Source organism: Prionailurus bengalensis, chromosome D1 (assembly GCF_016509475.1).
Source record: "Prionailurus bengalensis isolate Pbe53 chromosome D1, Fcat_Pben_1.1_paternal_pri, whole genome shotgun sequence".
Lineage (NCBI taxonomy): Eukaryota > Metazoa > Chordata > Mammalia > Carnivora > Felidae > Prionailurus > Prionailurus bengalensis.
The window spans coordinates 61,320,221-61,347,709 of record NC_057346.1 but is presented as its reverse complement, the minus strand read 5'-3'; the positions used below and the strand labels follow the sequence as shown (position 1 = coordinate 61,347,709).

Below are 27,489 nucleotides of genomic sequence, written 5' to 3'. Positions count from 1 at the left end.
GATTTGGGGTACTAACCCTTTATCTAATATGTCATTTGCAAATATCTTCTCCCATTCTGCAAGTTGCCTTTAGTTTTATTTATTTGTTTCCTTCCCTCTGAAGAAGCTTTTTATCTTGATGAGGTCCCCATAGTTCATTTTTGCTTTTATTTTCCTTACCTCCAGAGACATGTCTAATAAGAAGTTGCTGCGGCAAAGTCAAAGGAGTTGATGCCTGTTTTCTCCTATAGGATTTTTATGGTTTCCTCTCTCACATTTAGGTCTTTCATTCACTTTGAATTTATTTTTGTGAGTGGTGTAAGAAAGTGGTCCGGTTTCATTCTTCTGCAGAGACATGTAGAATTTATTAACGATCATGTACTTATTATGCACCAAATGTGCTCAAGAAATTCTAAACAAGTTATCTTTAGAATGCAGAAAATGGATGCAAAGGTCAAAATAATAGACAATCTTATCCCATTTAAGTGTGAGTAAGCCCAACCCTTTTGGGTGATAGTACCCTTAGGAAACCTTGGCAAATCTGCTTTGTCTTGATGCTATAAATGATTGAGCTAAGTACTGTTGGAACTAAGAGGTAAATATTGGCCATGTTCATTTGGAAAAAGGGGGAGAAGTGTTTTGCAAAGCAATGCACTAAGGATAGCCCAATCATGGGCAAATATAGAATGAATACAGCACAAATGTGGGAAGCACATGTATTGAAAGCTTTGAGCTTCCCTCCCTAGGATGCAATGCCTAGCACAGAATGGAGGATGAATGCATAAGATAACAAGATTCCTAGAGAATCTACACCCCAATAAAATCCAACAACAAACAAACATATAAAATGTTGAATGAGATGTCATCACAGGCCAACTGGATGACATCTTGATGCAAGCAGAAAGAGTGAGAGAGAACATGGGAGTTACAGAAGGAAAGTGTGGGAATACAAACAAGAATAACAGGGAGGACAACAGAACATCTGATTATAATGAAGACCCCTATGTAGACAGTGTGCTGTGGAGTGAGTTTGCTGGAATACCTCAAAGGATCACAAATGGCAACATAGCGGTCAAAAACCATGGCTAGAAGCACAGCTGATTCCATCAGGGAAAAATTATGAATAAAATACATCTGGGATACACAAGAATTTACCTCAATCTTCCTAGTATCAAGATTTTTTAGTACTAGAATATTTTTTAATACTTTGGGCAGGGTAGAGATAGACAGGCCCATGTCAGTAAGGGACAGAATGGCCAGGAAGTAGTACATGGGCTTGTGGAGACTCTTGTCTATGTGGATGGTGTGAAGGATTGTACAGTTGCCCACTATTCCAATCAAGTAGCACACATGAAAGGGGATGGAAATAAAATGATTAACATTCTTGGAGCCAGGAATCCCAGTGAGGTGGAATGAAACAGACTGTTCCATACTGGAGATAGAGCCTGTCATGAGTCTGTCCCAAGTAGCCACTTTCCTACCACAAAAATGTGGGTTCCTAGAAGGAAGAAAAACACACAGTATGGAGAAGACAACTCATATTTCTACCTTAGTTTTTTTTCTTTTCTCTTATTGTTTTGTAGACACATTATCTACACAGTTTGAAAAATGGTTTTGAAAAATTACCCAAAGTCACCACCCTCTTTTAATATGTTACTTTTTGGTCTTTTAAATGGTTTATGGTCATTATGTTTTTTTCTGTCAATATTTTATTCTACTAATTCTGGATTTTGAGTCATTCACAGGATATTCTTCCCTCCTCTAAATTTATAATGTATTGTCCTATCTTTTCTACTAATATTTTGATAAATTGGTTTGTTTTTATTTACTTGTAGATTCATCATTTACTTGCCATTTATTTTTGTGTATGTTATTAAGTATGGATATTTTCCAATACTCTGATCTCTCCATGTCAAGCATTAATTTTCCTCAGACAAGGACACTTTATAGAAACATTTTAGAAGGAACATTGGAAGGGGCGCCTGGGTGGCTCAGTCCATTAAGCATCAGGCTTCGGCTTAGGTCATGATCTCACAGTTGGTGAGTTCAAGCCCTGTGTTGGGCTATGTGTTGACAGCTCAGAGCCTGGAGCCTGCTTCAGATTCAGTGTCTTCCCCTCTCTCTCTCTGCCCCTCCCCTGCTTCTGCATGTTCTCTCTCTCTCAAAAGTAAATAAACGTGTTTTTTTTTTTTAAAGAAGGAACATTGTAAAAAGTTTAGGTAATAAATACATCATAAAAAATCCATTTTCCAATGGAAAAACCTAGAAGACTAATCAAATCATATCATAGGATATAATGGATACCTGAAAAACATTGCACATGTAGTGAGTATGGTTACCAATTTGAAAGGGAAATAAATGAGCCCTCAAACTGGTTTAAATGGGAACCAGAAGCCCACAAACATCCAAGGATAAATAGCACTTACCTCACTTATTCAATATGGGTGTTTGGAGTTTGGTTTCCATTTCACATTCCCCACCCAACGTTCATTTATGTGTATGTATACTGCAATCAGACCAGAGTTTTACTTAAGTGAATTGTTATCATTTTTTTTTGATTGATGTAATTGATTTGTGAGCTACATCAGCCTTGTTGATCCTGAAGCCTCCCTTTTGGTGTCACTGGAACTCAATTTCTTTTCTAATCCTCTTGTCTGTAGACATGGCATTGGGCCATCTTTAACAGATACAAGAAAAATATCAGCAATCACATTCTCATGATCCTAACTAATGAAGTTAGTACCCCCCACACCCTCAGACTGTGATCCAGTGGCCCATTATAATTGCAAATATCTGGTACCATTCTCCTAGTTTTCTTATTTTTGCTTCTTTGCTCATTCAGTTTTAGTGTATTTCAGTTACAAAGTGACTTAACTTTATGTCACAATATTTTACAGGTAATTAAACAATGTTTGAAAATGCTTACCACAGTCTTCTTTCAATTTGAATTTTTACATTTTAATTATCATATTTGTACCATAAAATATCTCCAATGACATCAAAAGAGAGGTATGTTATAGGTAAGTAGACTGAGGCTTAGAGACTTAAATGGTTTGCCTAAAGGCACACAGATGTAGATGGTAATTTCCCAGAATAGTGGTTGCATCACCTGTCTGGTTGCTGCAGCCTTGTGACTAGCTTGGTCAACATCCAAGTCCAGCCTACTACAGTGAGCAGTCCCTAATACCAAAGCAATGTTAAAATAAATTCAGTTCCTTCAGACGCTTCACTAGCTCAGTATCTTACTCATCTGTACTTTTGCTGCCATGCCTTCTTTCTATCACAACAAACACACAACATCTTATGTTTGTTACTAAAGCCCTCATCAGTTAACCATCTATGCCTTATTCCTCATAATGCAATGATTCTTTCATAAGAGAAATTTGCCTATAATGGAGATCTTTACATAGTTAAAGAAGAAAAAAAGTTATCATTATCTAATTCCTTAAGTTTATTCATGAGTTATAATCATATCCCAATATCTAAGAGTATTTTTAGACTCTTTAAAATTATTTACACACTTATTATCATATTTGAACTACTAAATATCTATATGAGATCAACAGAGGCCATGTTATATATGAGTAGCCTGGGTTCAGAAATATTACTGAGAAAACAAAAGAATCATTAGAAGTAGAATCTAAGCCCCTGCTTCTAAACCTTCTGTAACTTCTACTGAAACATGTTAACCCTATTTCAGAAAGTAGCCCGATTCTGTACTGTGATGACCCTTAGTCACAACTAGGAATTAGAGTGATGGATATAATTCATAAATGGCCCTTCCTACTCAGACTGCAAAGCATGTTTTCCCGGCTTCCTTATGTAATTCCCTTGTGCTGTCCTGCAAATGTCCCCAAATTTTACCTGGGCAGGTGTTGTTTTCTCACTTTTCTTTACAATTTTACCAAAAAGATAGGTCTAGAACAAAACTGAGGGAGGCAGGTCGTGAAAGGAAAAGGTTTTGCTGGGCAGAGAAGGGAGTGAAGTGGGAAGAGCTCTAAGAATCTCCAACAAGAGTGAGGATGTATGAAGCAGTCCACTGAATATCTCTGCTTGTATGTCTAAAAGGCACAACAAAGATCACATGGCCAAGAAAGAATTCTTGATAATTGCCTTAATATTTCCATTTTAGTAAATGTAACTCACGGTGCATAGCTGATCAAATATAAAAACTAGGCATTGTCCTTGATTATTCAAATTTTCTCACTTCAACCTAACCCACTAACATGTCCTCTTGTTCCTATGTCCAGAATATTTAACTAATTCACTTCTGCTTTTTATCACTACTATGATTTCTCTTCTAAACTATTTTATTAGCCATTTAACGCATCTAATTCTTTTCTTTTTTGAGCGATTCCCTCAAATGAATTTTTCTTATAGCCGTAAATTCTTAAAGACATCAGCAAGGTAAATCATTCCTGTGTTTAAAATGTGTTATCTGCCGCCTACTGATCTCAGGATGAAAGGAAAGCCATTGCCATTACTCATAAGATCCTTCTTTCCAGTGTGTGGGGAAAGGAAGATGGATTTCTACATGTGATTTTGCCCCTACTCCCTTTCCTCTTTACCTTTTGCTCAAATCCCCCAGAGTACCTCTCAGAGAGTTTTACTATTTCCAGCCTCAAAACATTATTGTTCCCATTGTTCACCACATTACCGGCATTCTTTCTTTCTCTGTTTGTATAATAATCCAAGTCTCCTCATAATTCTATTCAAATAGTCTCTTTCCACTTATCTAAAATATTGCAACGTATCTCTTCTCATAGTACTGTACCACATTATGTATTTTTTCCCACAAAATTCATTTTTTTCACCTCAACCAAATCCTTATGTCCAACCACCCACAATCTCTTTTCTTTAACCCACATTCTCTTTCCCTTTTTCCACTGACAAATTGGTCATTGTTTTTCCTCCAAGCTTAGCCCTCCTCCCCCATAACAGACTTACTCAAGTCTATAGCCACTTGCATTTCCCCACTACTTAATTAACTTTCAGTGCCTTGCTTTCTTGTTCATGGAGTGCTCAAATTGGAGTTGGTGCTTCCTAAGCAGCATAGGAGTTACCAATTTATATATCTGAGACAAAATAAGCTTTTAGTTTTTCCTGGCTATAGATGGTTCCTGGAAGCCTGAGAGAACCATAGCCACTAATGCCACATAAGGAGTAGGGACCCACGGGCATAAGGGATGAATGTAGCTCAGGATGAGACAGTGGGGATTTCCACAGGAACAGAGAATGCCCAAGAAAGACTCAGGTGGATAAATTCAAGGAAACTCTGACTGTATCTCTGATAGCTGGCTGAGCTTAGATACACAGAGGAGTGGACAAGTTCCAACTGAAAAGCCTTTAGTAGAACAAAAGGCTCTGTGGATACTAAAATTATACAACTGCTTCTGTTTTACAAGCAACAGAATCTCCACTCTATTTTGGGACTAGATTGCAACTCCCTTGAAATTGAATTTATGCATGGGCATCTCTGCTTAATTCAGTCCATCAGAGGAAGGCCGATGGAGTGATGGGTAGGAGAGTAGATGCATCAGTCCCATATTCTGAGCAAATTTTCGAAATAGATGATATCTGAATAATGGTTCATGCAGCTTAAAACAGTATTAAATTCATTATGTCATTTTACATTAACAAAATCCTGTGACATGCTCATCTTTTAAGTTGACTCCTCCAAAACTTAACTAATAGTTTAACTTAAAAATATGTAACTATATGACTCCTCAGTTTGCAATGTTAATGTAAAGATTAAAAATTTGTAATTTTACTTGGGTTCAAATTCCAGTGCAATGAATTCATACTAGAATAGTTTTTAGGCAAATGAACTGAACATTCTTAGCTGGTTTTCTTAACTGTGTTATGGTATGATTACATATCAATAAAATTCCTTAAGAATTAAATTGGATATGAGAAACAGTATGGAGATTCCTCAAAAAATTAAACATATAATTACAATATAATCTAGTAATTTCACTACTGGGAATTTATACAAATAATACGAAAAACACTGATTCAAAAAGATATATGCACCCTAGATTTATTGAAGCATTATTTAGAATAGCCAAATTATAGAAGAAGCCTAAATGTCCATCGATAGATTAATGGATAAAGAAAATGTGATATATATACATATATCCACTAATATAATGGAATATTATTCAGCCATAAAAAGGAATGATACCTTGACATTTGCAACAACATGGATGGATCTGGAGGGCATGATGCTAAGTGAAATAACACAGTTAGAAAAGAAAAGTAGCATATGATTTCACTCATATGTGGAATTTAAGAAACAAAACAAATGAACAAAGGGAAAAAAAAGGATATAGAGAGGCAAACCAAGAAACAGACTCTCAACTATAGAGAACAAATTGGTGGTTACCAGAGAGAAGGTGGGTGGGGGTGGGAAAAATAGGTGAAGAGAATTAAGAGTATACTTATCATAATGAGCACTGACTAATGTATAAAATTTTTGAATCATTGTATCATACACCTGAAACAAATATAACATTGTATATTAACTATAGTGGAATTAAATTAAAATATAAAATCAAAACTCAAAAAAAGTATCAAATGGGATAATGCTTACAATACAACGAACATAACCCTCATATATGCTCAATACATATTTGTTTATCTCTTTTATTTATTTATTTATTTATTTATTTATTTATTTATTTATTGTAAAGAGATAGATAGAGTATGTAAGATTTAGCCAGAATACATTATAGGCCATTTATCTTATTCTTCATGGAAATAAGATGTGAAGTTTCTTTCCTCTATTCCCTTTTTTCTCCAACATGTAGTTAAATAAGTAGCCAAATGTTGACAGAATTTGCTTTTGATGGAGACTGATCCCTGGTTATGTCTGAAAGATTCAATATTATAATCAGTAAACTATGAATGTACAACAGTATTTGGGGATTGGTGTGGAATCTAATAAACTTATGACAATTCACCGGTTGTCTTAAATTTATACTGACATTATTGGACAGAAAAATAATAACACTCCTTTGCTTTCTTTTTGCTTCTCTTTTTTTTTTATTCATTGAAATCATGGCAAATATAGAAGATATGGCCTTTGCTAAGGAAAAATGTGCACTACAATAAAGGAGAAAGACATACAAAAATATAAAATATAAAATGGCAAGAAATAAAAGACAAGTTCATGTGCCATATGGAATGAGGACAGATGTCGATGGTGGTTCAAAGTTCCTAGAATTATACTCTCACAGGAACTGATATGTGAGCAGAATCTCCAATTCTAACCAAGTTACTGAGGGCATGTATGTGTGAAGAAATACCACTGTGAACAAAGACACAGAGTTGTTACCTTCATCAACTAAGTAAATGACCAGTTCTCTATGCAGAGAGATATAGAAAAGGAATTTTAAGAGGACAGAAAAATTTAATGTTTTACAAGACATGGGAGGCCGCATTTTCTTTGTAATTTCTTGGTTTATATTTTTTCTAATGAGTACAATTGTAACTGCATTATTTAGTTGCCTCCCTTAAGCTACACAAGTAACACAAGTATACTGAGTACATTGGCTCTGTTAAAAAAAAAAAAATCAAACCACAGAGATACAACTACATTATACCTTTCCCATACTTTTTTTCCATCCATCCTACATTTAAGACTCCTAATTTGGGTATGTATTCTTTTAAGTTGTTTTCTGGGTTTATATAATTCTCACTACAAATGTGCATATATTATACAATTGACCTTTGGACAACATGGGTTAGAATGGCATGAGCCCAGTTATACATGGATTTTTTAAACAAATACAGTACAGTATTGTATATGTATTTTCTCTTTCTTATGATTATTTTAACCTTTATTTTCTTGGGATTCCTGGGTGGCTCAGTTTGATAAGCGGCCAACTCTTGATTTCAGCTCAGATCATTATCTCACTGTTGATGAGATCAAGCCCCATGTAAGGCTCTGTGCTGACAGTGTGGAGCTTGCTTGGGATTCTCACTCTTTCTTTCTCTGCCCCTCCCCTGCTTGTGCATGCTCTCTCTCTCTCAAAATAAATAAACTTTATTAAAAAAACACAAAATCATTTTATTTTCTCTAGCTTACTTTATTGTAAGAATATAGCATATAATAAATATAACATAAAATATGTGTTAATCAATTTATGTTATCAGTAGAGATAACAGTAGTTTATTAGAAGTTAAGTTTTTGAAGAATCAAAAATAATAGGCAAATTTTTGACAGCACAGGGCTCAGAGCCCCTCACCCCCATGCTGTTCAAGGATCAACTATATATCCACATATTCATCTGTTTAAATGTTCAAAAGAGAATATCCATCCCTAGGACCTTGAAGTACAAATGATCACAGTAAGCAGAAATTTTGGATATGAAACTTCAACAGCGTAAGTGGAAACACACGTGTCATCACTGTAACTCAATATCGATGTCCAGTTTGTTGTACGTATTCCAATCTTTTCTTCAATGGACCGTGAATTAAGGGTTATTTTTCCTGATCACAAGACTCCATAATCTTCAGGTGTCTATAATAGTGGTGAGGCAGTCAGACTAGGGAAGCGCTGGATATTTGCAAGAGTAACAAAAAAAAAAAAAAAATAGGGAACTGAGTCTGACATCTGACATTTGTGGTGATTAAGCCAACCTGTGACAGCTCTGTGGTTTCTCAAGACCGCAAGTAGACTTAACTGCAGCACGCATGCGCACAAAAAGCCAGTTCTGCACTAAATGACTGAGAATGACGCCTCCACTGGGAACGCCAGAAGACTCCTAGTAGGTCCTGGCCACATATGGAGTATCCGCAAGAGCAAAATTTGCCTCTGCATAGTACCGACCATAGAGCATGCGTAATGCTATGTAGAGTTCCTAGACATCCCCTGCTATTCCCAGAACCCCATGGGAATATTTAGTCCCCAAATGATAACCTCCCATACGCATCAGAGCCTGACATCCACTTGGCATCACTTGGATTTTCTGAGTTTTCCCGCACTTCCACTTTGGGAGTGTGTACTTTTGCATTGTAATAAATCTTACGCTTATACTTTATTCTAACTCGTCTTTGAATTCTTTCTCCAGCGAAGTCAAGAATCTGACATTGGTTGGTGGCTGAGATCTTGGGTCCTGAGAACTCCACCAATGTATAAGTGGGTAGAGCAAAAGACCTAGAGCCTGCTTCATATTCTGTGCCTCCCCCTCTCTCTGCCCCTCCCCTCCCTTGCTCACACTCTGTCAATCTCTCTCTCAAAGCTAAACATTAAAAATTAAAAATAAATAAAAATAAAAAGAAGAAAGCATGTGTGTATGGGAAGGGGGATAAGGCTGTTTATTATGGGACCAGTATGACTTTCAAAATATCAACAAAACTAAATGTCACCAAAACCAAAAAGCAACCATGGAATGGGAAAAGATATTTGCAAATGACATATTGGATAAAGGGTTAGTATCCAAAATCTATAAAGAACTTGCCAAAGTCAACACCCGAAAAAACAAATAATCCACTCAAGAAATGGGCAGTAGACATGAATAGACACTTTTCCAAAGAAGACATCCACATGACACATGAACACATGTGTGTTCATGCCAACAGACACATGAAATGATGCTCAATGTCACTCAGTATCAGGAAAATACAAATCAAAACCACACTGAGATACCACCTCACACTGGTCAGTATGGCTAAAATGAACAACTCAGGAAACAACAGATGCTAGTCAGGATGTGGAGAAAGGGGAATCCTCTGGTACTGTTGGTAGGAATGCAAAGTGGTACAGCCGCTCTGGAAAAGAGTGTGGAGGTGCCTCAAAAAATTAAAAATAGAACTACCCTACGACCCAGCAATAGCACTAGTAGGAATTCATCCAAAGGACACAAGAGTGCTGATTCATAGGGCTACATGTACCCCAATGTTTATAGTAGCACTTTCAACAGTAGCCATATTATGGAAAGAACCCAAATCAACTGATGAATGGATAAAGATGTGGTTTGTATATACAATGGAATACTACTTGGCAATGAGAAAGAATGAAATCATGCCATTTACAGCAATGTGGATGGAACTGGAAAGTATTATGCTGAGTGAAATAAGTCAGTCAGAGAAAGACAGATATGGTATGTTTTCACTCATATGGAACTTGAGAAACTTAACAGAAGACAGACCATGGGGGAAGGGAAGGGGAAAAAATAGTTACAATGAGAGAGGGAGGGAGGCAAACCATAAAAGACACTTAAGTACAGAGAATAATCTGACGGTTGATGGGGTGGTGGGGGAGAAGGGAAAATGGGTGATGGGCATTGAGGAGGGCACTTGTTGGGATGAGCACTGGGTGTTGTATGTAAGCAATGAACCATGGGCATCTACCCCAAAAACCAAGAGCACACTTTACACACTGTATGTTAGCCAATTTGACAATAAATATATCAGAAATCAATCAATCAATCAATCAATCAATCAATCCATATTCTTCAGTACTTTGAGTCCTGAATAGAGTGTATTAACATGGTAATATATAACATACTATTAAAAATTGGTTATCTTCTTACCTTTTTTTAATTTGAAGACAAAAAATGAGGACTGATTTTTAAGGTCTAGCATTTTTGGCAGCATAAATAAAATACTGTTCAGCATCTGAAAACAATTTTTTTAAATAATAAATAAAAATTAAAAAAAAAAGAACGCATGGTGGGGGGCGGCGGCGAGGCTGTTTATTATGGGGCCAGTGGGACCAGTATGACTTTCAAAATGTTGTTCTATGATCTTTTTATATATAAAAAATAATCTTTATTTATTTTTGAGAGAGGGACAGAGACAGAGCATGAGCAGGGGAGGAGCAGAGAGAGAGGGAGACAGAATCTGAACTAGGCTCCAGGCTCTGAGCTGTCAGCACAGAGCCCAACGCAGGGCGCGAACTCATGAACCAGGAGGTCATGACCTGAGCCAAAGTCAGATGCTCAACAAACTGAGCCGTCCAGGTGCCCCAATGTTGTTCTAAAATCTTAGGAAATGAGACAAGTATAGTCAGCCAATCACAGCATGGGGTGGGGGGAGGGGGAGCCAATCCAGAAGTGTGCAGAGTGGAGGAAAGGTCTTGAGGGGAAGTTTGGATGAATCTGACTGCTTAGAGAGGGAGCTGAATGGAGAGAAAGCCATAAAGTTGTTTGACTAACTGGATATGTAGAAGGAAGTGAAGGAAGCTCACCATACAGGTTGTAACCACATTGTTGCAGGTCTTGCCTGCTGAGGTCCAGAGTGAGTACAAATTGTGTCCTAAATGGAGAGTCAGGAGCAACGCAAGGAGCTGTCGGTTTCCCGGCACACTGGCAACGGGCTCACCTTGTCCTCACACTGAATGAACTTCATGTTGGTGCCAACGAGCCTCCTTCTGTTCATTCCACAGCAAGTAGCACATCATCAAAAATTCTGGCTTTTCAATCTCAAAGCCCCACCCTGTAACTTGGCATGTCCCTGAACTATTAAGACTAAAATCGTTTTTTTTTTTTTTTCAACGTTTATTTATTTTTGGGACAGAGAGAGACAGAGCATGAACGGGGGAGGGGCAGAGAGAGAGGGAGACACAGAATCGGAAACAGGCTCCAGGCTCCGAGCCATCAGCCCAGAGCCCGACGTGGGGCTCGAACTCACGGACCGCGAGATCGTGACCTGGCTGAAGTCGGACGCTTAACCGACTGCGCCACCCAGGCGCCCCAAGACTAAAATCTTAAAAGAAAGAAAGAAAGAAAGAAAGAAAGAAAGAAAGAAAGAAAAGAAAGAAAGAAAAGAAAGAAAGAAAGAAAGAAAGAAAGAAAGAAAGAAAGAGAAAGAAAGAAAGAAAGAAAGAAAGAAAGAAAGAAAGAAAGAAAAAGAAAGAAAGAAAGAAAGAAAGAAAGAAAGAAAGAAAGAAAGAAAGAAAAGGAAAGAAAGAAAGAAAGAAAGAAAGAAAGAAAGAAAAGAAAGAAAGAAAGAAAGAAAGGAAGAAAGAAAGAAAGAAAGAAAAAGAAAAGAAGGTGGAGGAAATCTATTCTGTAGCAAAAACCTTCTCTCACATCATGTCTCACTCTATTTATTGTCTTACAACTACACTATTTCTTACTAAGTACCCCAATCCTAAAACTCATGCACATTCTTCAGCTTTCAGATGGTATCACGATCTTCCAAATGGAAGATTTTTGGATTTTCATACATTTAACTCTGGATATTGGTACTCAGATATTTTCCCTCATTTAGCATCCACCCAAAGGTCATATTGAAAATTCCATATAGATACATATACATGAATGTAAATATATGTGGAAATGTATTAGTAAAATTTAGCAAAGCTTCTCTATTGATAAATAAGGAGATATTCACAGAGATCACCTCAGGGTCTTACAGTAACAAAACAAAATACTCTTGCACTTGTCTGTCCCTAAAGATACCTTCTATGTATTTGTTCAGGTGTAGCCCTTGCTGAGGCAGAGTAACTCAGAAAGAATATATGGTGCTGTGTCTTATGACAGAAATAACTCCTACCTAAACATTTATATGCATTGTAGTTTCTCCATAGGCTAAAGTTCCCTCATTTTGGCTTATGTAAATCATCAGAAGTTTTAAAATGTATGTTATTATTTATTTGCTTTATAGGAAAATCCATGAAGTGTGATTTAAATTAATATTAAGGGAATTAAAGTAGGGCGCCTGGGTGGCTCAGTAGGTTAAGCATCTGACTCCTGGTTTTGGCTCAGGTCATGATCTCATGGCTTTGTGGGTTCAAGCCCCATATTGGGCTCTGTTCTGACAGTGCAGAGCCTGCTTGGGAGTCTTTCCCTCTCCCTTTCTCACTGCCCCTCCCCCACTCATGCTGTCTCTCTCTGAAGATAAATAAACATAAAAATTTTAATAAAAAGAAATTAAAGTAAAAGGAGAAGAATGAGGCATTGAGTATCAGTGAAGGCAGTAGGCTCAGATCATTTGTCTGGTAATTCCATAAGAAGATGTTCGAAGATGGAACTGTGAGGATTTTTCTACTGTTAAAGTATAAAGAGTCTCATTTCCATAGACTATCAGTGGATGGTGAATTTCTTTAGTAGTTGAGTACATTTTCTTTAGGAAAACTATTATTTATATTGAGGTCATCAGTTCCTGAAAAAAACAGTTCTCAACTGAAAGTATTAAATACAGCGATGTCTACAGATTAGTGAGTCATGACAAATGTGCAATAGACAAATCTGAGTTGAGTGAACCTATGATAAAGTTGTTAGGAGTTATAATTAGACCAATATTGCCAAGATCAAAACCGGAGTTGGAAAAATTAACTGTAGACCACATTTTCAAATGTAGTTCCTATACTAAACAGGGCTGACATTACACTTGGAACTCCCACCCCAGTTAGAGATTTCTGATCATTCGTTAGTGCACATGCCAGGCTGCTGTACTGCTCAATCACCAATAGACATGTAGAAAACAATATTGTTACCAAAAATAGAGTTTTAAATGTTGAGTAAAGGCCTCTATTTTTAATCCTATCAAACATATTAATCTGTTTCATCAGGAAGAGCTCTAGGGCACGGTGAACAAAGTACCACACTGGTCAATCAGATCCGAGTGATTACATTGGTTTTATGGCACATCATGAGGTTTTGAAAATAGATTTTATATTTTATAGCAGTTTTAGGTTCATAGCAAAATTGAGTGGAAGGAACAGAGATTTCCCATATATCCACTGTTGTATGATTTTGAGGGAGGCAGATCATAACTGAATCTCATTTTTATCCAGTGTATAATAATAGAACTGAAGTAGATCACTTCCAGCTCTTAGGGTATAGACTCTGTCCCTCCTCAGTTTAAGTCCTTAAGAAGTCCCTCTCACTGGCTGCACCATATCCACAAATCCTTACTGCCCCATCATATCTCGGGCACAAACTAGTATCTCATCTCATGTTGTGCTACCTCATTTCTTCTAGACATAGATGCAATAGTATTTGAGACTCTCAATAGCCCTCTTGCCCCTGTATTCCCAAACTCTCAATCCTGCTGTAGCCAGAGAAACACAGACTGAAGTGGTGGCACTGACAGGGTTACACACACTGCCCTGCATTTATCCTGGGGCCTCCTATCTCAAAGGACTGGAGGAGACTGATGAACTGATCTTTCTTCCTCTGAGAATTAGAATGGTCTCTGATGACAAGTGGAACTATTCTCCCAAGTACATGAGTGAGTCCTGGGGGAAATAAAAGTGGAAGGTAAGAGGAAATTACAGGGGGGGCATTTGAGAGACGAAAGAGAGGAAGGTGGACACCCAGAGTGTGGGAAGGAGGACCAGAACACTGTTGGAGAAGAGAGACAGTCTCAGTTCATCAGAGGATATAATTTTCAGTAAAATACCTTCATTGTTCATGTTCATTCCTATAGCATTCAAGCCAGACTCAGGCTTTTCAGGCTGGACATGCCCAGGATGCCCTAGATCTTTATGGTAGGTGGTCTTTGTGTCCATGGGTGGAATGTGATGCTTATAACGGTAGAAGGATTATTTTTTTTTCTGATATGACAGAATAGGGATTCAAGAATTCTATTAGGATGTACTAGATAACCTTCAAGAAGGTCCCTTCCAATCCCAAGTATCAGTGATTTTTAAGGTGACATTAATATGACTCAGAGGTCTAAAACCAAATTACACTTCTTCTGATGCTCGGCATCTTAAATTCAATCCTTAAACTCAATCCTCCTCCTCTAGGAAATGGTAGAAGACATCACAAGACCATGTGAATGAATTTGAAATATAGGATCAGAAACAAGAGGAATTGGACAAAAATTGAACCAAGGCCAGCATATAAGGAGCTGTGGAAAAACAGGCAGAGCAAACCCTAGTGAATATATGGAATGTAGTGATCATATGTTGTGGCAACTTGAGAGCAGTAACATGGCTGCTCAGATTCCAGGCTCCCTGTAGTCCCAAAGTCCTCATTCCTGTTCTTGGAGAGACTTCCCATTTCATCCTGGGCTCTGACTTTTTTTTTTCTCCACAACTGACACTGAGTAGAATGAAAAGTATAGAAGGAAGGCCATCATGATTACCCAAAGACTTTGGGGGTGGAGAAAAAGATTATGAAGTAATTTATATTATGGCTCCACTGAATTTTCAACTGGATGAGATGGAGATGAAACTGGCATCATTCCCACCCCTCAGGTTACCAGGTTAGGTCACTTTTGTGAGGTGCCCACTCTGGGGTGTTTCCTTTCTGGAAGGATACTTCAGAATCTCCTCATAGCTTCCTACCTCCTGTGACTTTTCAAAGAAATACTGTTGTTGTCACATATTGTCTTCATCAAATTACCATTATTTTATGGTCACTATGTATAAAGAATCTATGCTAAGTATTCTGATTACTATATCTCCTTTAATCTTAGTCCATCCTGTCAATGATTTTATCTTCAGTTTACAGATGAGGCTACTTTGGTACAGAAGGAAATAAGTCATTTGCTCAACTGAAAAATCGAGCAAGCATTAGAGCCAGACAATGTCATTTATACAGACAAGCCCCAGGCAAGAGAAGCAGGGATTGGTGGTGGTAATAAGCCAGGCAGATTGAGGAAAATAGCAGGACCTTAATCACCAGGTCATTCAATACGTGGACACTATTTAATTGTTATATGAGTTCGTCAGAAAGACTGAATTTTTCTCTGGAACTTGCTTGTTTGATTTCTACATTATGGGTCTTCTGTTTCCTAGAAAATTATCATTATTTATCCCTCCAGCCAAATATCTGCTACAATCAGGGTTTATCTGCATAGAACTAGAGAAGATTGAAGGGGATTTGAAGTTCCCAAAGGGCCACAGTAGACTTTACAAGACAGGAAGATACCAGTTTATTCATTGACAAGGGGAAGCAATCTGTCTCATGGATTGTAAATTCTCAAAACAGCATTTTGGTGAGCAGGAATTCTTGGCACTTGATGGGCACTTGATGGGGATTTTGAGAGGTGGCTCCTCTTTCTTACTTCAGAGATGTTTTTCTTGAGCACATAAATACTGGAATCTGCTGGGGGAAATATATTTTCTCATTTGTTCTTAGTAGGAAAGATTTAGGATCAAGGTCAGAAGCTTTTTCTGAGCACTATAGTTTTTTGGTTATTTGTGTTGTTTTTGCCTTGAAGCGTGAGTTTACACTTTATCTTTCCACAAACCCTATCTATTTTCTATTTTCTTTTCTTTATTTTATTTTATTTTTTTGTACAAGGTACCACTCTCTAAATGACTGATCAGATCTGAAGCATAATAGAAAGAAGGTTGTGAATCTTTATAATCAGAGTCAGAGGCAGCTATACTTTGCTTAAATTATATATTTTATTACAGTAATAAAATTACATTTAAAAATTACATAGTTCATTATTATAATTTTAAAATTCAAAATTGTTTTAATTAAGTCTATTTTAAGCCATGTTTAGTTCCTGGAATTGCTAATTCCAGACCAGGCATGTGGCCTCAATTATATGTGGTTTAACTGTGGATATGTTAGTAAGACCTGCTTATGGTAATAAGTGCTGCTGACCCATACTTGTCTGAATTCTGTAACGAAACTACATATGGTGTTCTAGTATCATTGAAAAAGCTGGGGAGCTTAGGCAGAAAAAGACATTGTGTGTAAATCACAGCAGGAATCATTGAAAAATAGAACTAATGTTAAGATCAGTAGCCCTGGGACGCCTGAGTGGCTCAGTCAGTTAAACATCCAAATCTTGATTTAGGCTGAGGTCATGATCTTAGGGTTCTTGAGATCAAGCCCCATGTTGGGTTCTGGACTGACAGCAAGGAGCTTGCTTTGGATTCTCTCTCTCCCTGTCTCTCTGTGCTCCTCCCTTCCCTGTCTCTCTCTCAGAAAGAAAGAAAGAAAGAAAGAAAGAAAGAAAGAAAGAAAGAAAGAGAAAGAAAGAAAGAAAGAAAAGAAAGAAAGAAAATAAAGAAAGAAAGAAAGAAAGAAAGAAAGAAAGAAACACTTTTACAAAACAATATCGGTAGTGCTTGGCAAGAAAATTCTAGAGGAAAATTATAAAATGAAGAATGTAATCTGGATCAGATTGTGTGTGGACTGGTCTGGGTTGTGTCTTTAGGAGAAGATTGTCCATATTTTAAGAGAATGTCAAGGAGTCTGCATCTGAGAGGCAGGAGGGAATCTCCTTGTGGTTATAAAGAAGATATTTTACTTAACAAACAATACTTAGCAGTGAAATATAGAAAGAAAAAGCACAAATTTGGGGATGAATTCAAGAGTGCTTATAGGAAAGTACTGAAGTTTCATTGTTTTGTTTTGTTTTCTTTTCCTGACTCAGATGCTGATCTTATCATTGCCTTCCTCACTGGAATGATCCTGAAAATGGATTGTGGTTTAACAGCGAGCTCTATGAGAACCTTAAACTCCAGTAATACCCTGTCCTCCACATTCTATCTCTCAGGTATCCCTGGCTATGAGGAATTTCACCACTGGATATCCATTCCATTCTGTCTCCTGTACCTTGTTGGAATCATGGGTAACTGCACCATCCTGCATGTTGTTCGGACAGACCCCAGGCTCCATCAGCCCATGTACTACTTTCTGGCCATGCTTTCCCTCACCGACATGGGCATGTCCATGCCCACCATGATATCACTGTTCAGGGTGTTGTGGTCCATTTCCAGGGAAATCCAGTTCAGTACCTGTGTGGTCCAAATGTTTTTCATTCACACTTTCTCCTTCACGGAATCATCTGTGCTCTTGGCCATGGCCTTTGACCGCTACGTGGCTATCTGCCACCCTCTACGATATGCTACCATTCTCACCCCAAGACTTATCATGAAAATTGGAATTGCAGCCCTGCTTAGGAGTGCCTGTGCCATGATTCCACTTCTGGCTCGGCTGGCCTTCTTTCCTTTCTGCCACTCTCACATCCTTTCTCATTCATATTGTCTGCACCAGGACATGATCCGCCTTGCCTGTGCTGACACCAAGTTTAATGTTATATATGGGTTGGTTCTAATCAGTGTGCTGTGGGGAATGGACTCTCTGGGTATTTTTGTGTCTTATGTGTACATCCTTCACTCTATATTAAAAATTGCATCACGTGAAGGGCGGCTTAAGGCTCTCAACACGTGTGCATCCCACATCTGTGCTGTACTCATCCTATATGTGCCTATGATTGGGTTATCTATTGTCCACCGTTTTGCCAAACACTCCTCCCCATTGATCCATATCTTCATGGCTCACATCTACTTATTGGTTCCACCTGTGCTCAATCCAATTATCTATAGTGTGAAGACCAAACAGATCCGCCAAGGAGTCCTCTACCTACTTCTCCACACAAAAATCAGTTCTACTGTGATGTAGGTATATCCTTAAGACAATGATGACATCAGTCTAAATGATGTAAATACATACTGATTGTTTGCTCTAGGTATGTTGACATCAGAATTACCAGTGAAATACTGAAGGGCAGAAATAGAGCTAACAGAGTATCCTCAGAATGGTCCAAAGGAGAGAGTTGATGTCCACTGAGACCATACAGATTGACTTAACAAGTGCTTCATAAATTCCCTTTAAATATGAACATGTTGGCATTGAGTGTTTTAGAAATCATTTCCATCTGCTCCCTCCCATTTCTGATCCCAATCCTTTCAAGGTCATTTATCCATTAAGTTTGCCTTAAATATATTAAACCCATATTTCTTTGCTTCCTGATATTTATATTTTCCAGGTATTTAATATTACCTTTATTGTTATATCAATGTGTTTCTATATCTGCATGTCCACTTATTCTCTCTTTTTTAAAGATTGGAAAATTTTTTCTTGATTTAAGAGAATATTAAGGCTCAAAACAGAAATTATCAAGTTTCATGGTACATCAGCATCATCTTTTAAAAGTCTGTACACATGTTCCGCCTTTTCTGAGGAGATTTGTTTCCCTCAGGAATAGAAAATTGCCATCTGCATATTTTTCTTTTACTTAATTTTAAGAAATATTTTTTAGAATAATTACTGAGACTCAGTAATTTTTGAAAGCCTCTAGATATTACCATATGAAGCCAGTGACTATAATCCATTGGATCAAATGTATCTTAATAACAATTTAGGGCTACACTACTTATTCAAATGTAAAAAAAATGTATCCCTGATGACTTTGGCTATGAGGAATTTCATTCATGTAACAATATAACTCATTGAGGTGTAGCTACTTATAAATTTGTGGTAGTAGGAGACAGTTACAGATTTAGGTCTCAATTTTATCTGTAACTCTTTTCAGTATACAAAACCATCTTTCCTTATAATTCTAAAATTATCTAGCACATAGCTGTGCATAGGGTGGTACAAAAAAAACCTTGCAAATGTAACTGAATTTTCTTGGTTCATGGCCTACACTTGTTTAAAGGCAAAAAAATAAATTAAAAAATGAAGGGGGAAATGATACTTTTAAAACGCCTTATAATTCTCAATATTTGTAAAAGTCTTTTTTTAATGTTTATTTTTGAAAGAGAGAGAGAGAGAGAGAGAGAGAGAGAGAGAGAGAATGAGTGGGGGAGGGGCAGAGAGAAAGGGAGACAGAGAATCCAAAGCAGGCTAAAGGCTCTGAGCTTTCAGCACAGAGTCCTATGCAGGGCTTGAACCTGTGAACCATGAGATCATGACCTAAGTCTAAGTCAGAGACTTAACCAACTGAGCCACCCAGGTGGCTCAACTTCTACAAGTTGATTTCACTTGTGTCAAGTTCCCCTGCGTCAAGGTTGGCACTGCAATCAGCACTGCAAACAGATTCCCATGTTCTTTATGCAATTTACAGAGGAGAATAAGAGAAAGACATGATGTTGACTGCTATTGGCTTGCCTAACTTTCAGTTAAAATTCATGGGCAACTCCAATACTGTTCTATAATTTGATCATTCCTGGTACTAAATATAAACTAATACCAAGACAACAGCTTCCAGTGGTCAAGTAATAACTGTTCATGTTTAGGTATATACCACCTGAATTAGAAGAGGAGTAAATAAAACTGTCATTACTAACAATGATTTTGGGTGGAGATTATATATAATAAGATTAAGGAAGTATACACATTATTAATTAAAAGGAGTCTACATGTATATGCTTACCTGAGAGAAAAACAAAAATGAATTCATTGAATGTTGATGATCCAGAGAAGTGAGACAACTTATTGCAATGGTAAGAGAATACCAATAAGCTAAGAACATTCCTTTAGTGAAGATACATAATAATGATGCTACTTAGTGGTTAGAGATGTAAATCAATGCAGTTTGTCTTCATATGTATTCTTATTTTTACATTAATTATACTTGTGCCTTCAGGTACTCCTGAACTCTGAAATTACATACCCTCATACATAGTTCAAAGGGATATAGTAAGTCATGTATTTTAATTCACCAATGTGAAATGATCCTGAAATTCTTCTATTGACACCTATTAACTACCTCACCACCAGACTTGAGAAATTATTAATTATCAGTCAGAAACCACTGGATAATATAAAACTAAGCCACATTTTCCACTGAAGAACATTCAAGGTAGAGTTCAATAATATGATCTTCATTTAGAATTTTCCTAGGTCAAATACAGGTCTCAGCCTCACCTTTGTCATTGATCTCAGAGTCGTGTCTAAGCGCAAATGTCCCAGTTGCTCCAAAAGAAAATAAACTGCTTTTCTCTATTGCCCAAAAGATTCATGTAATTTTTCCTTACTTAGACCATGGCCTTGATTTTTTTTGTCTACTTTGTGGTTTATATCTCAAATAATATACGACCATATATTTATTTCTTTATTCTTCTGATACATATTTTGTAGATCACGTGTATGCTGTATTTCTTGTTAGTATGAATACTCAGTGAAAGATACAAGTTTTGTGTCTTAATGAAAGAAATATTCAGATACTCTACACACACACACACACACACACACACACACAATTGTTTCCCAGGTAAGATAAAGGCATTTAGTTTCAAAAATAAAGAGTTCTGGAATTATATGAAAGATGAAAATGGTAAATGAGAAACTAAAAATAACAATGGTAGGAAACATTCATTGGCTTTCCAGAGTGTCTAAATGGGATGTCTACAGATGGAAATAGGTTGTTTACAGGCACAGGTGAGGCAATAGTTAAATTTACAAGGTCCTACTTTACCATACAACCACTTAGAAATACTATGAAATTCCCATTTATGTCCAGATATCTTTGTGGTTTTTTAATGTTTTTTATTTATTTTTGAGAGAGAGAGACAGAGAGTGAGCAGGGGAGGGACAGAGAGAGAGGGAAACACAGAATCTGAAACAGGCTCCAGGCTCTGAGCTGTCAGCACAGAGCCCAATGCAGGGCTCAAATTCACAAACCACAAGGTCATGACCTGAGCTGAAGTCTAACGCTTCACTGACTGAGACATCCAGGTGCCCCTGTCTGGAAATCTTTGCAAACATAATTTTGTAGAAATTTGTTTGTTTGTTTTTCTTCAGTAGGTATAGGAAAGCCATAGAAATCAGCAAACCTTGAGAGAGAGGAATATATAAGGCCCTATCGCCTCTAAGAAGTTGATGTCTTGACTCATGAAATATTTCCGTCTTATTCTTGGCAGGATATGCTGCAAATGCAACCAACTGGAAACACTGTTATTTCTCTCTTTTTTTGTCATTATTTTAATAAATCCTTGGAGGCAAAAACAATTTAAAGTTGGTGCTGTTCAAATAAAAGTAACTGTCCTCTATCAAATATTCTCAGCAGCACACACACTCTCCAAAAGCTACTGAGAGTCAATAGCCTACTTTTATATAAGCTTAGTTACATAATTTCACAAATCAGCAGAATACTCATTAGCAAATAAAAAGTATGAGACAAAGAGTAGTACCTGGTATGCTAAAACACCAGTTCATGTCAAGTTTTCAGTCTGTGCTATAATTTTTAGTTTAGTTTTCTAGATGTTACATGTGTGCCTGCAGATATCAAAGAAGTTGGGCCTGTGCATAGTAAAATAGATTAATACATTTGTAAAGTCATAGCTAAAGATCTCTCACAAGTGAAAGCTGACAAAATTAAATACAATTTCAAAGATGGATAGTAAAAAATCATGGAAGAGACATTTGTGGGAGGTGTCATCAGAAGTTAAATTGCAGACTACATGGAGTCAGATGATAGCATGGCCTCTACTGGATGCCTTATGTTTTGCATCTTACATCTTCCAACTAATCCACTGACTTCCATGGATATTGGAGCTTTCTGACAATATAGATGATTGAGAAGTCACTCTTTATTCGTACGATTATTTATCATCTATCTATGTCGAGTTACTTGAGGGAAATGAAAAGTCGTAGTATATTGATACTATCTTCAAAAATTCCAGAAGAGTGAGAGAAAAATATGTACATGGGAATTGTGAACATATGAATGTTTCTCAGTGATATTTATTTCATTTTCTCAAGTTATAAATTAATTTCATAAGGATTATTCTAGAAATAATAAGTGACTCTAAAGTACTTCAGCTATAATTTCAGTAGATTACCTAGAATACGGGTACGTATCTCTCGGGTTTTAACACAGTATACAACAGGGTTGAGAACAGGAGGAATCAATAGGTATATATAACCCATGATAATGTGCACCATAGACGGAACATGTTTCCCAAAGCGATGGATAATGGATACACCCAGCATAGGGACATAAACCAGAAGCACAGCACAGATGTGGGAGACACAAGTGTTAAGGGCCTTAAATTGTTGTTCCCGGGAGGCGATGCCTAGCACAGTAATCAGGATCTTCAAATAAGAGAGGAGAATGAGTACAGAGTCCACACCAAAGGTGATGAGAATGATGATGAGGCCATAGATGCTATTTATTCGGTGGTCAGAACAAGAGAGCTTGATTATATCTGGGTGCAGGCAGTATGAGTGGGAGAGCACATTAGCCTTACAAAACCTCAGTCGTTTGATGAGAAAGGGTCCTGGGAAGATGACAGCCACAGCCCGTAGCAGAAGCCCCACACCTATTTTGGCAATGGTAGAATCAGTCAAAACAGTAGTGTACCTGAGTGGGTTGGAGATGGCCACATAGCGGTCAAAAGCCATGGTGAGGAGGATGCCTGACTCCATTAAGGAAAACACATGGATAAAGAACATCTGGATGAGGCAGGCATCAAAGTCTATTTCCCGAACATTAAACCAGAAAAGCTTGAGCAGGGTGGGCAGGGTGGTAGCACAGATTCCAAGGTCACTAGCAGCCAGCATGGAGAGAAAAAAGTACATGGGTGTATGAAGTGACCGTTCCACTTTAATAACCACTAAGATGGTGATGTTACCCATTAGGGCAATCAGGTAGAGGACACAAAACAAAATGGAAATCATTGGATGTGAGTCTTCCAGACCAGGAAAACCACTCAGAAGAAAAGGTCTGTAGCTACTACCATTGAAGAAGACCATGATGTGTCATTTGGAGCGCAGAAATCAACAATCTTTGTATATAGATTAAGAGAGTCTGGATTAGCACCCCATCGCCATGATCCTTATTTCATGAAGTTTACATTCTGTGCTTGTGCTGTTGACTACACAAGTCCCCTTCACCACCTATTCAAAGCTGTAGTCAAAGAGAAACACGAAGTCACTAGTAAACTTATAGACAAGAGATCATAAGAAGAAACTCATATGAGCTATTTAATTTCCACATATAACACTATCTTAATAAAGACATGAAAAATCATATAAAAACAGTCTCTAAATTTTCCTTCCATTTTTTTCAGATAACCTGTGGCATGGTTGCTAGGCAAGGACAATCTAAAACTACTTTAAAGATTAAAGTCTAGGGAAATAGGTGGAAAGGGGAGAAACCTCTCTTGATTCTTATGCTTGCTATCTGTCTTCTTGGCCACGAAAGCAATTGATGGTGACAGGGAAATAGGAATGTCATCCATACAGAGTCTTTGCAGTGAGAATAGCCTCATATCCCTCATATCCCTGATTAAATTAGAATCTTTATCAATACATAATCCCAAGGTCCTATTAGGATAAGATGCTGACTCTATTATTTCTGTATCTTTATTCTCTCTCAATTTCACCTTAAAGGTGTGTACGAAAGAATAAGACTGGAGTCCAAGAAGTTCATAATTAATACACAGGACACATAAAAAATGAGCTTTAAAGAGCTCTGACTAACATCTGAAGTTATACACAAGTGAGCTCCACTGTGCATTGCCTTACCTCACCAGAGGTTCTGTGGGGATAAAGATGAGCAGTCACCTCACCTGTGGAGACCTTCAGTTCTCTCATGACTTATGGCTTTCCCAAATGAGCTAAGCTATATATATGTTTCCTAACATCAAAGGTTCCCAAGGGCATAGAGGGGGATGGCCTGCCCATGCTGTCAGGGAAAGAAGCTATTGGGAATTAGAGATTAGGTTCAGAACTCAGGTTCTAATTTCATTAACTCCTGATTTCCTCATTTTTGCTTAGTTTAAGGAGATAGATGCAGATATGCCCTGGCTTAAGACATTTTGCTGTCACTCTTATAGCTCTCACTCCTTGGAAAAAGAATCTAGAATACATGAAATTAATATTATTTATCAATACATACTAATTATATGTAGCATAGTGAACAATCAGGTGAAATTTAGGAAACAATCTTCTGTTCTCTTCAGTCTACAGTTTCATTGCCATCAAATATATCTTGGAAGCAGTTCTGGAAAAATGAATTCTAATTTGGGGTGAGACAATTAAGGTCAGAGTTCTGCTATGATAATTCCAAAGTAATAGCAATTTCCCTTGAAGCCCCCTCCCTAGATATTTGGAAAGTAATAACATACTTCTAAATAGTTTGTGGGTCAAAGAAATCAAAAGAAACATTAGAAAATAGTTTAAAGCGAATGAAAATGAAAACAAAATATGTTCGAATTAGTGAGAAACCACTAACACACAACTTTTTTTTTCACAAAGGAAAAAAATGCAGGATTGTTATAAAGAAGCAATATTTGTTTCTATCTCCCTGGATTTACAACTCCCAATCTCTGCTAACAGATTGGTTTGTAATGTTTCAGACTTCTCATGATGCCGAGGTGTATACAAAAGATATGTTTTAGGCAACCACATTATGTTTAATTCATAGAAAGTGTCTTTAATCAATTAAAAGTGTATCATGATGGCTTCACTTCTGTGCTTGATAACATGAGGAAGCAGCCATAGACAAAAGCTTATGTTTTGGAGTGCCTGGGTGGCTCAGTCAGTTAAGCATCTGACTCTGGTTCAGGTCATGATCTCACATGCTTGTGAGTTTGAGCCCCACATTGGGCTCTCTGCTGTCAGCCCAGATCCTGCTTCAGATCCTCTGTCCTTCACGCTCTCCCCTCTATCTCTCTCTGCCCTTCTACTGATCATATGAGCTCTCTCTCTCTCAAAAATAAATAAACATAAAAGCTTATGTTTCAAACAACTACTCGAGATTCACCCACATACAAACAAAAGAAGATTGTTATTTTTTTTTATTTTTTAAGTTTATTTATTTATTTTGAGAGACAGAGAGAGCATGTGAGCAGAGGAGGGGCAGAGAGAGGGCGAGAAAGAGAGAGAATCCCAAGCAAGCTCTGCACTGTCAAGCACAGAGCCCAACATGGGCTCCCCCTCACAAACCCTGAGATCATGACTTGTGCCAAAATCAAGAGTGGGACACATAACTGACTGATCCACCCAGGCACCCAGCAAAAGAAGATTCTTTAATCTTCTCAGTGGAGGCACTGATGTCTTCTGACTGTGAACTTTATTGTAGTCATAGTTTTCTCTTAATTTTAAAGGCCCAATATGCTTCAGAACCAAGACTAAGCATCTTCACTATGAATCTTCTGGTTCATACAAGTGGAATAAGTCTCCCTGTTTATTCATATAACTTTCACTGAATTGTTCACTTGGGAATTTAATCCTTGGTTTGCATAGGTTTCTCCACTATTAGAATGCTAATATCTAAAGTTAGGGATCAGTCCTACTTATCACTGTATCCTTGGGGTATAAAACATCACCAAGGCTTTTATATAAATGAAAATAAAGGCAGAAGAGAATGAATGGACAAATGAGTATGAAAGACTCAGCACCATCCCATGACTGAGTGGAGCCAGGGGTTTTCATCATGTTGTTGTCAAATAATACCAATTTCCACCCCAGTACTTTTCTTCTCCTTGGCCTTCTAGGGATGGAGGCCATCCACACTTGGCTCTCATGGCCCTTCTGCCTATCTACCTGAGTGCTCTGCTGGGTAATTCTTCTCTTTATTGTCAGAACAGACTCCAACCTGCATGACCCCATGTACTTCTTCCTCTGTATGCTCTCTGTGGCTGACTTGTTCATCTCCATCACCACTGTGCCCAAATCCTCAGCATTTTTTGGTTCCATGGTAGGGAGATCTATTTTGAAGAACACTCACACAAGTGTTTCTCATTCATTCACTATGCAACATGGCCTCAGGGTTTATCTTGGCCATGCCCTTTGACCAGTATATGGCAATCTGTGATCCTCTGAGACATTTTGCTATCCTGACACATAGAGTCATCAAGAACTTGGGGCTAGCTATTGTCCTCCATGGGGTTTTGCTCTTCAGTCCTCAACCCTTCATGCCTCAGTGGCTTCCTTACTGCAGAACTACTGTCATCTCTCACACTTACTGTGAATTTATGGCTCTGATCAGGCTACCTTGTGAAGAGACAAGGATCTGCAGAATCTGCAGGCTGGCTGCTGCCTTCCTTGCTGGAGGTTTAGATTTCATATTAATCCTATGTTCCTATGTTATCATCCTTTACACTGTCTTCCATCTTCCATCCAAAGGTGCTAAGCTCAAGACCTTGGAAACACGTGGATCCCATGTGTGTGTGATCTTAGTGGTCTATGCTCCAGCCTTTTTCTCCTTCCTCACTCACAGATTTGGTGGCCATATGGCTCCTCATATTCACATCTTTGTGGCTAGCATCAACCTCCTTGCTCCATCCATGGTGAATGATCTATAAGAACCAAGACGATCAGAGATCGATTCCTCCAAGCTTTTACTTCTCACAAATTCTGAAACAACAACCTCATCAACTATTCTTTTGTTAAGATTCATTTACTTAGATGGGGGAAAAATATTAACCCTCTTTCTAAAAGCCTGAATCCCTATATCTTCTATTTTTAATATTTAAAGTATTAATTAGCATTGACTAGATTTTGTTCTCAGGAGAACTGCTTGGAAGGTGGCTGATTTAAATGATTTATTCTTAATATATTTCCTTGATAATGTAATATATCCACTATTATGTGGTCTTATCTACTATGTTTGCTGCCACAAGACTATCCTGTTGTTCAGTCTTATCTCCTTTATCAGAGGTGTTTTATTGACTCATTATCTCTGACTTTCATTGTGATGCTGTACATTTGTAGGTCTTAATTGATGAGATTATTTATGTCTCCTGAACACTAAGACTGAAGGCATTTTAAATCTGTAATACTGGAGATCTGGATGATTTTGACCAAATTTTCTGAACAGATGAAGAAACTCTCATGATGTTCCTTCTAG

General features: G+C 37.6%; 2 protein-coding genes and 2 pseudogenes across 2 annotated transcripts; 2 read left to right on the top strand and 2 right to left on the bottom strand.

The window, feature by feature from the left end:
- Positions 1-460: 460 nt before the first annotated feature.
- On the bottom strand, positions 461-1,431 carry LOC122484254 (annotated as a pseudogene).
- A 12,964-nt stretch (positions 1,432-14,395) lies between these two features.
- On the top strand, positions 14,396-18,308 carry LOC122483462 (olfactory receptor 51L1-like). The gene is made up of 2 exons (XM_043580466.1): positions 14,396-14,406; positions 17,345-18,308. Exons 1-2 carry the CDS (start codon positions 14,396-14,398, stop codon positions 18,306-18,308), a joined length of 975 nt encoding a protein of 324 aa, XP_043436401.1.
- A 4,146-nt stretch (positions 18,309-22,454) lies between these two features.
- Positions 22,455-23,387, bottom strand: LOC122483461 (olfactory receptor 51G2-like). Its single transcript, XM_043580465.1, has one exon. The coding sequence runs from the start codon at positions 23,385-23,387 to the stop codon at positions 22,455-22,457; it is 933 nt and encodes a 310-aa protein (XP_043436400.1).
- A 2,686-nt stretch (positions 23,388-26,073) lies between these two features.
- Positions 26,074-27,000, top strand: LOC122484253 (annotated as a pseudogene).
- The last annotated feature ends 489 nt before the right edge of the window (positions 27,001-27,489 follow it).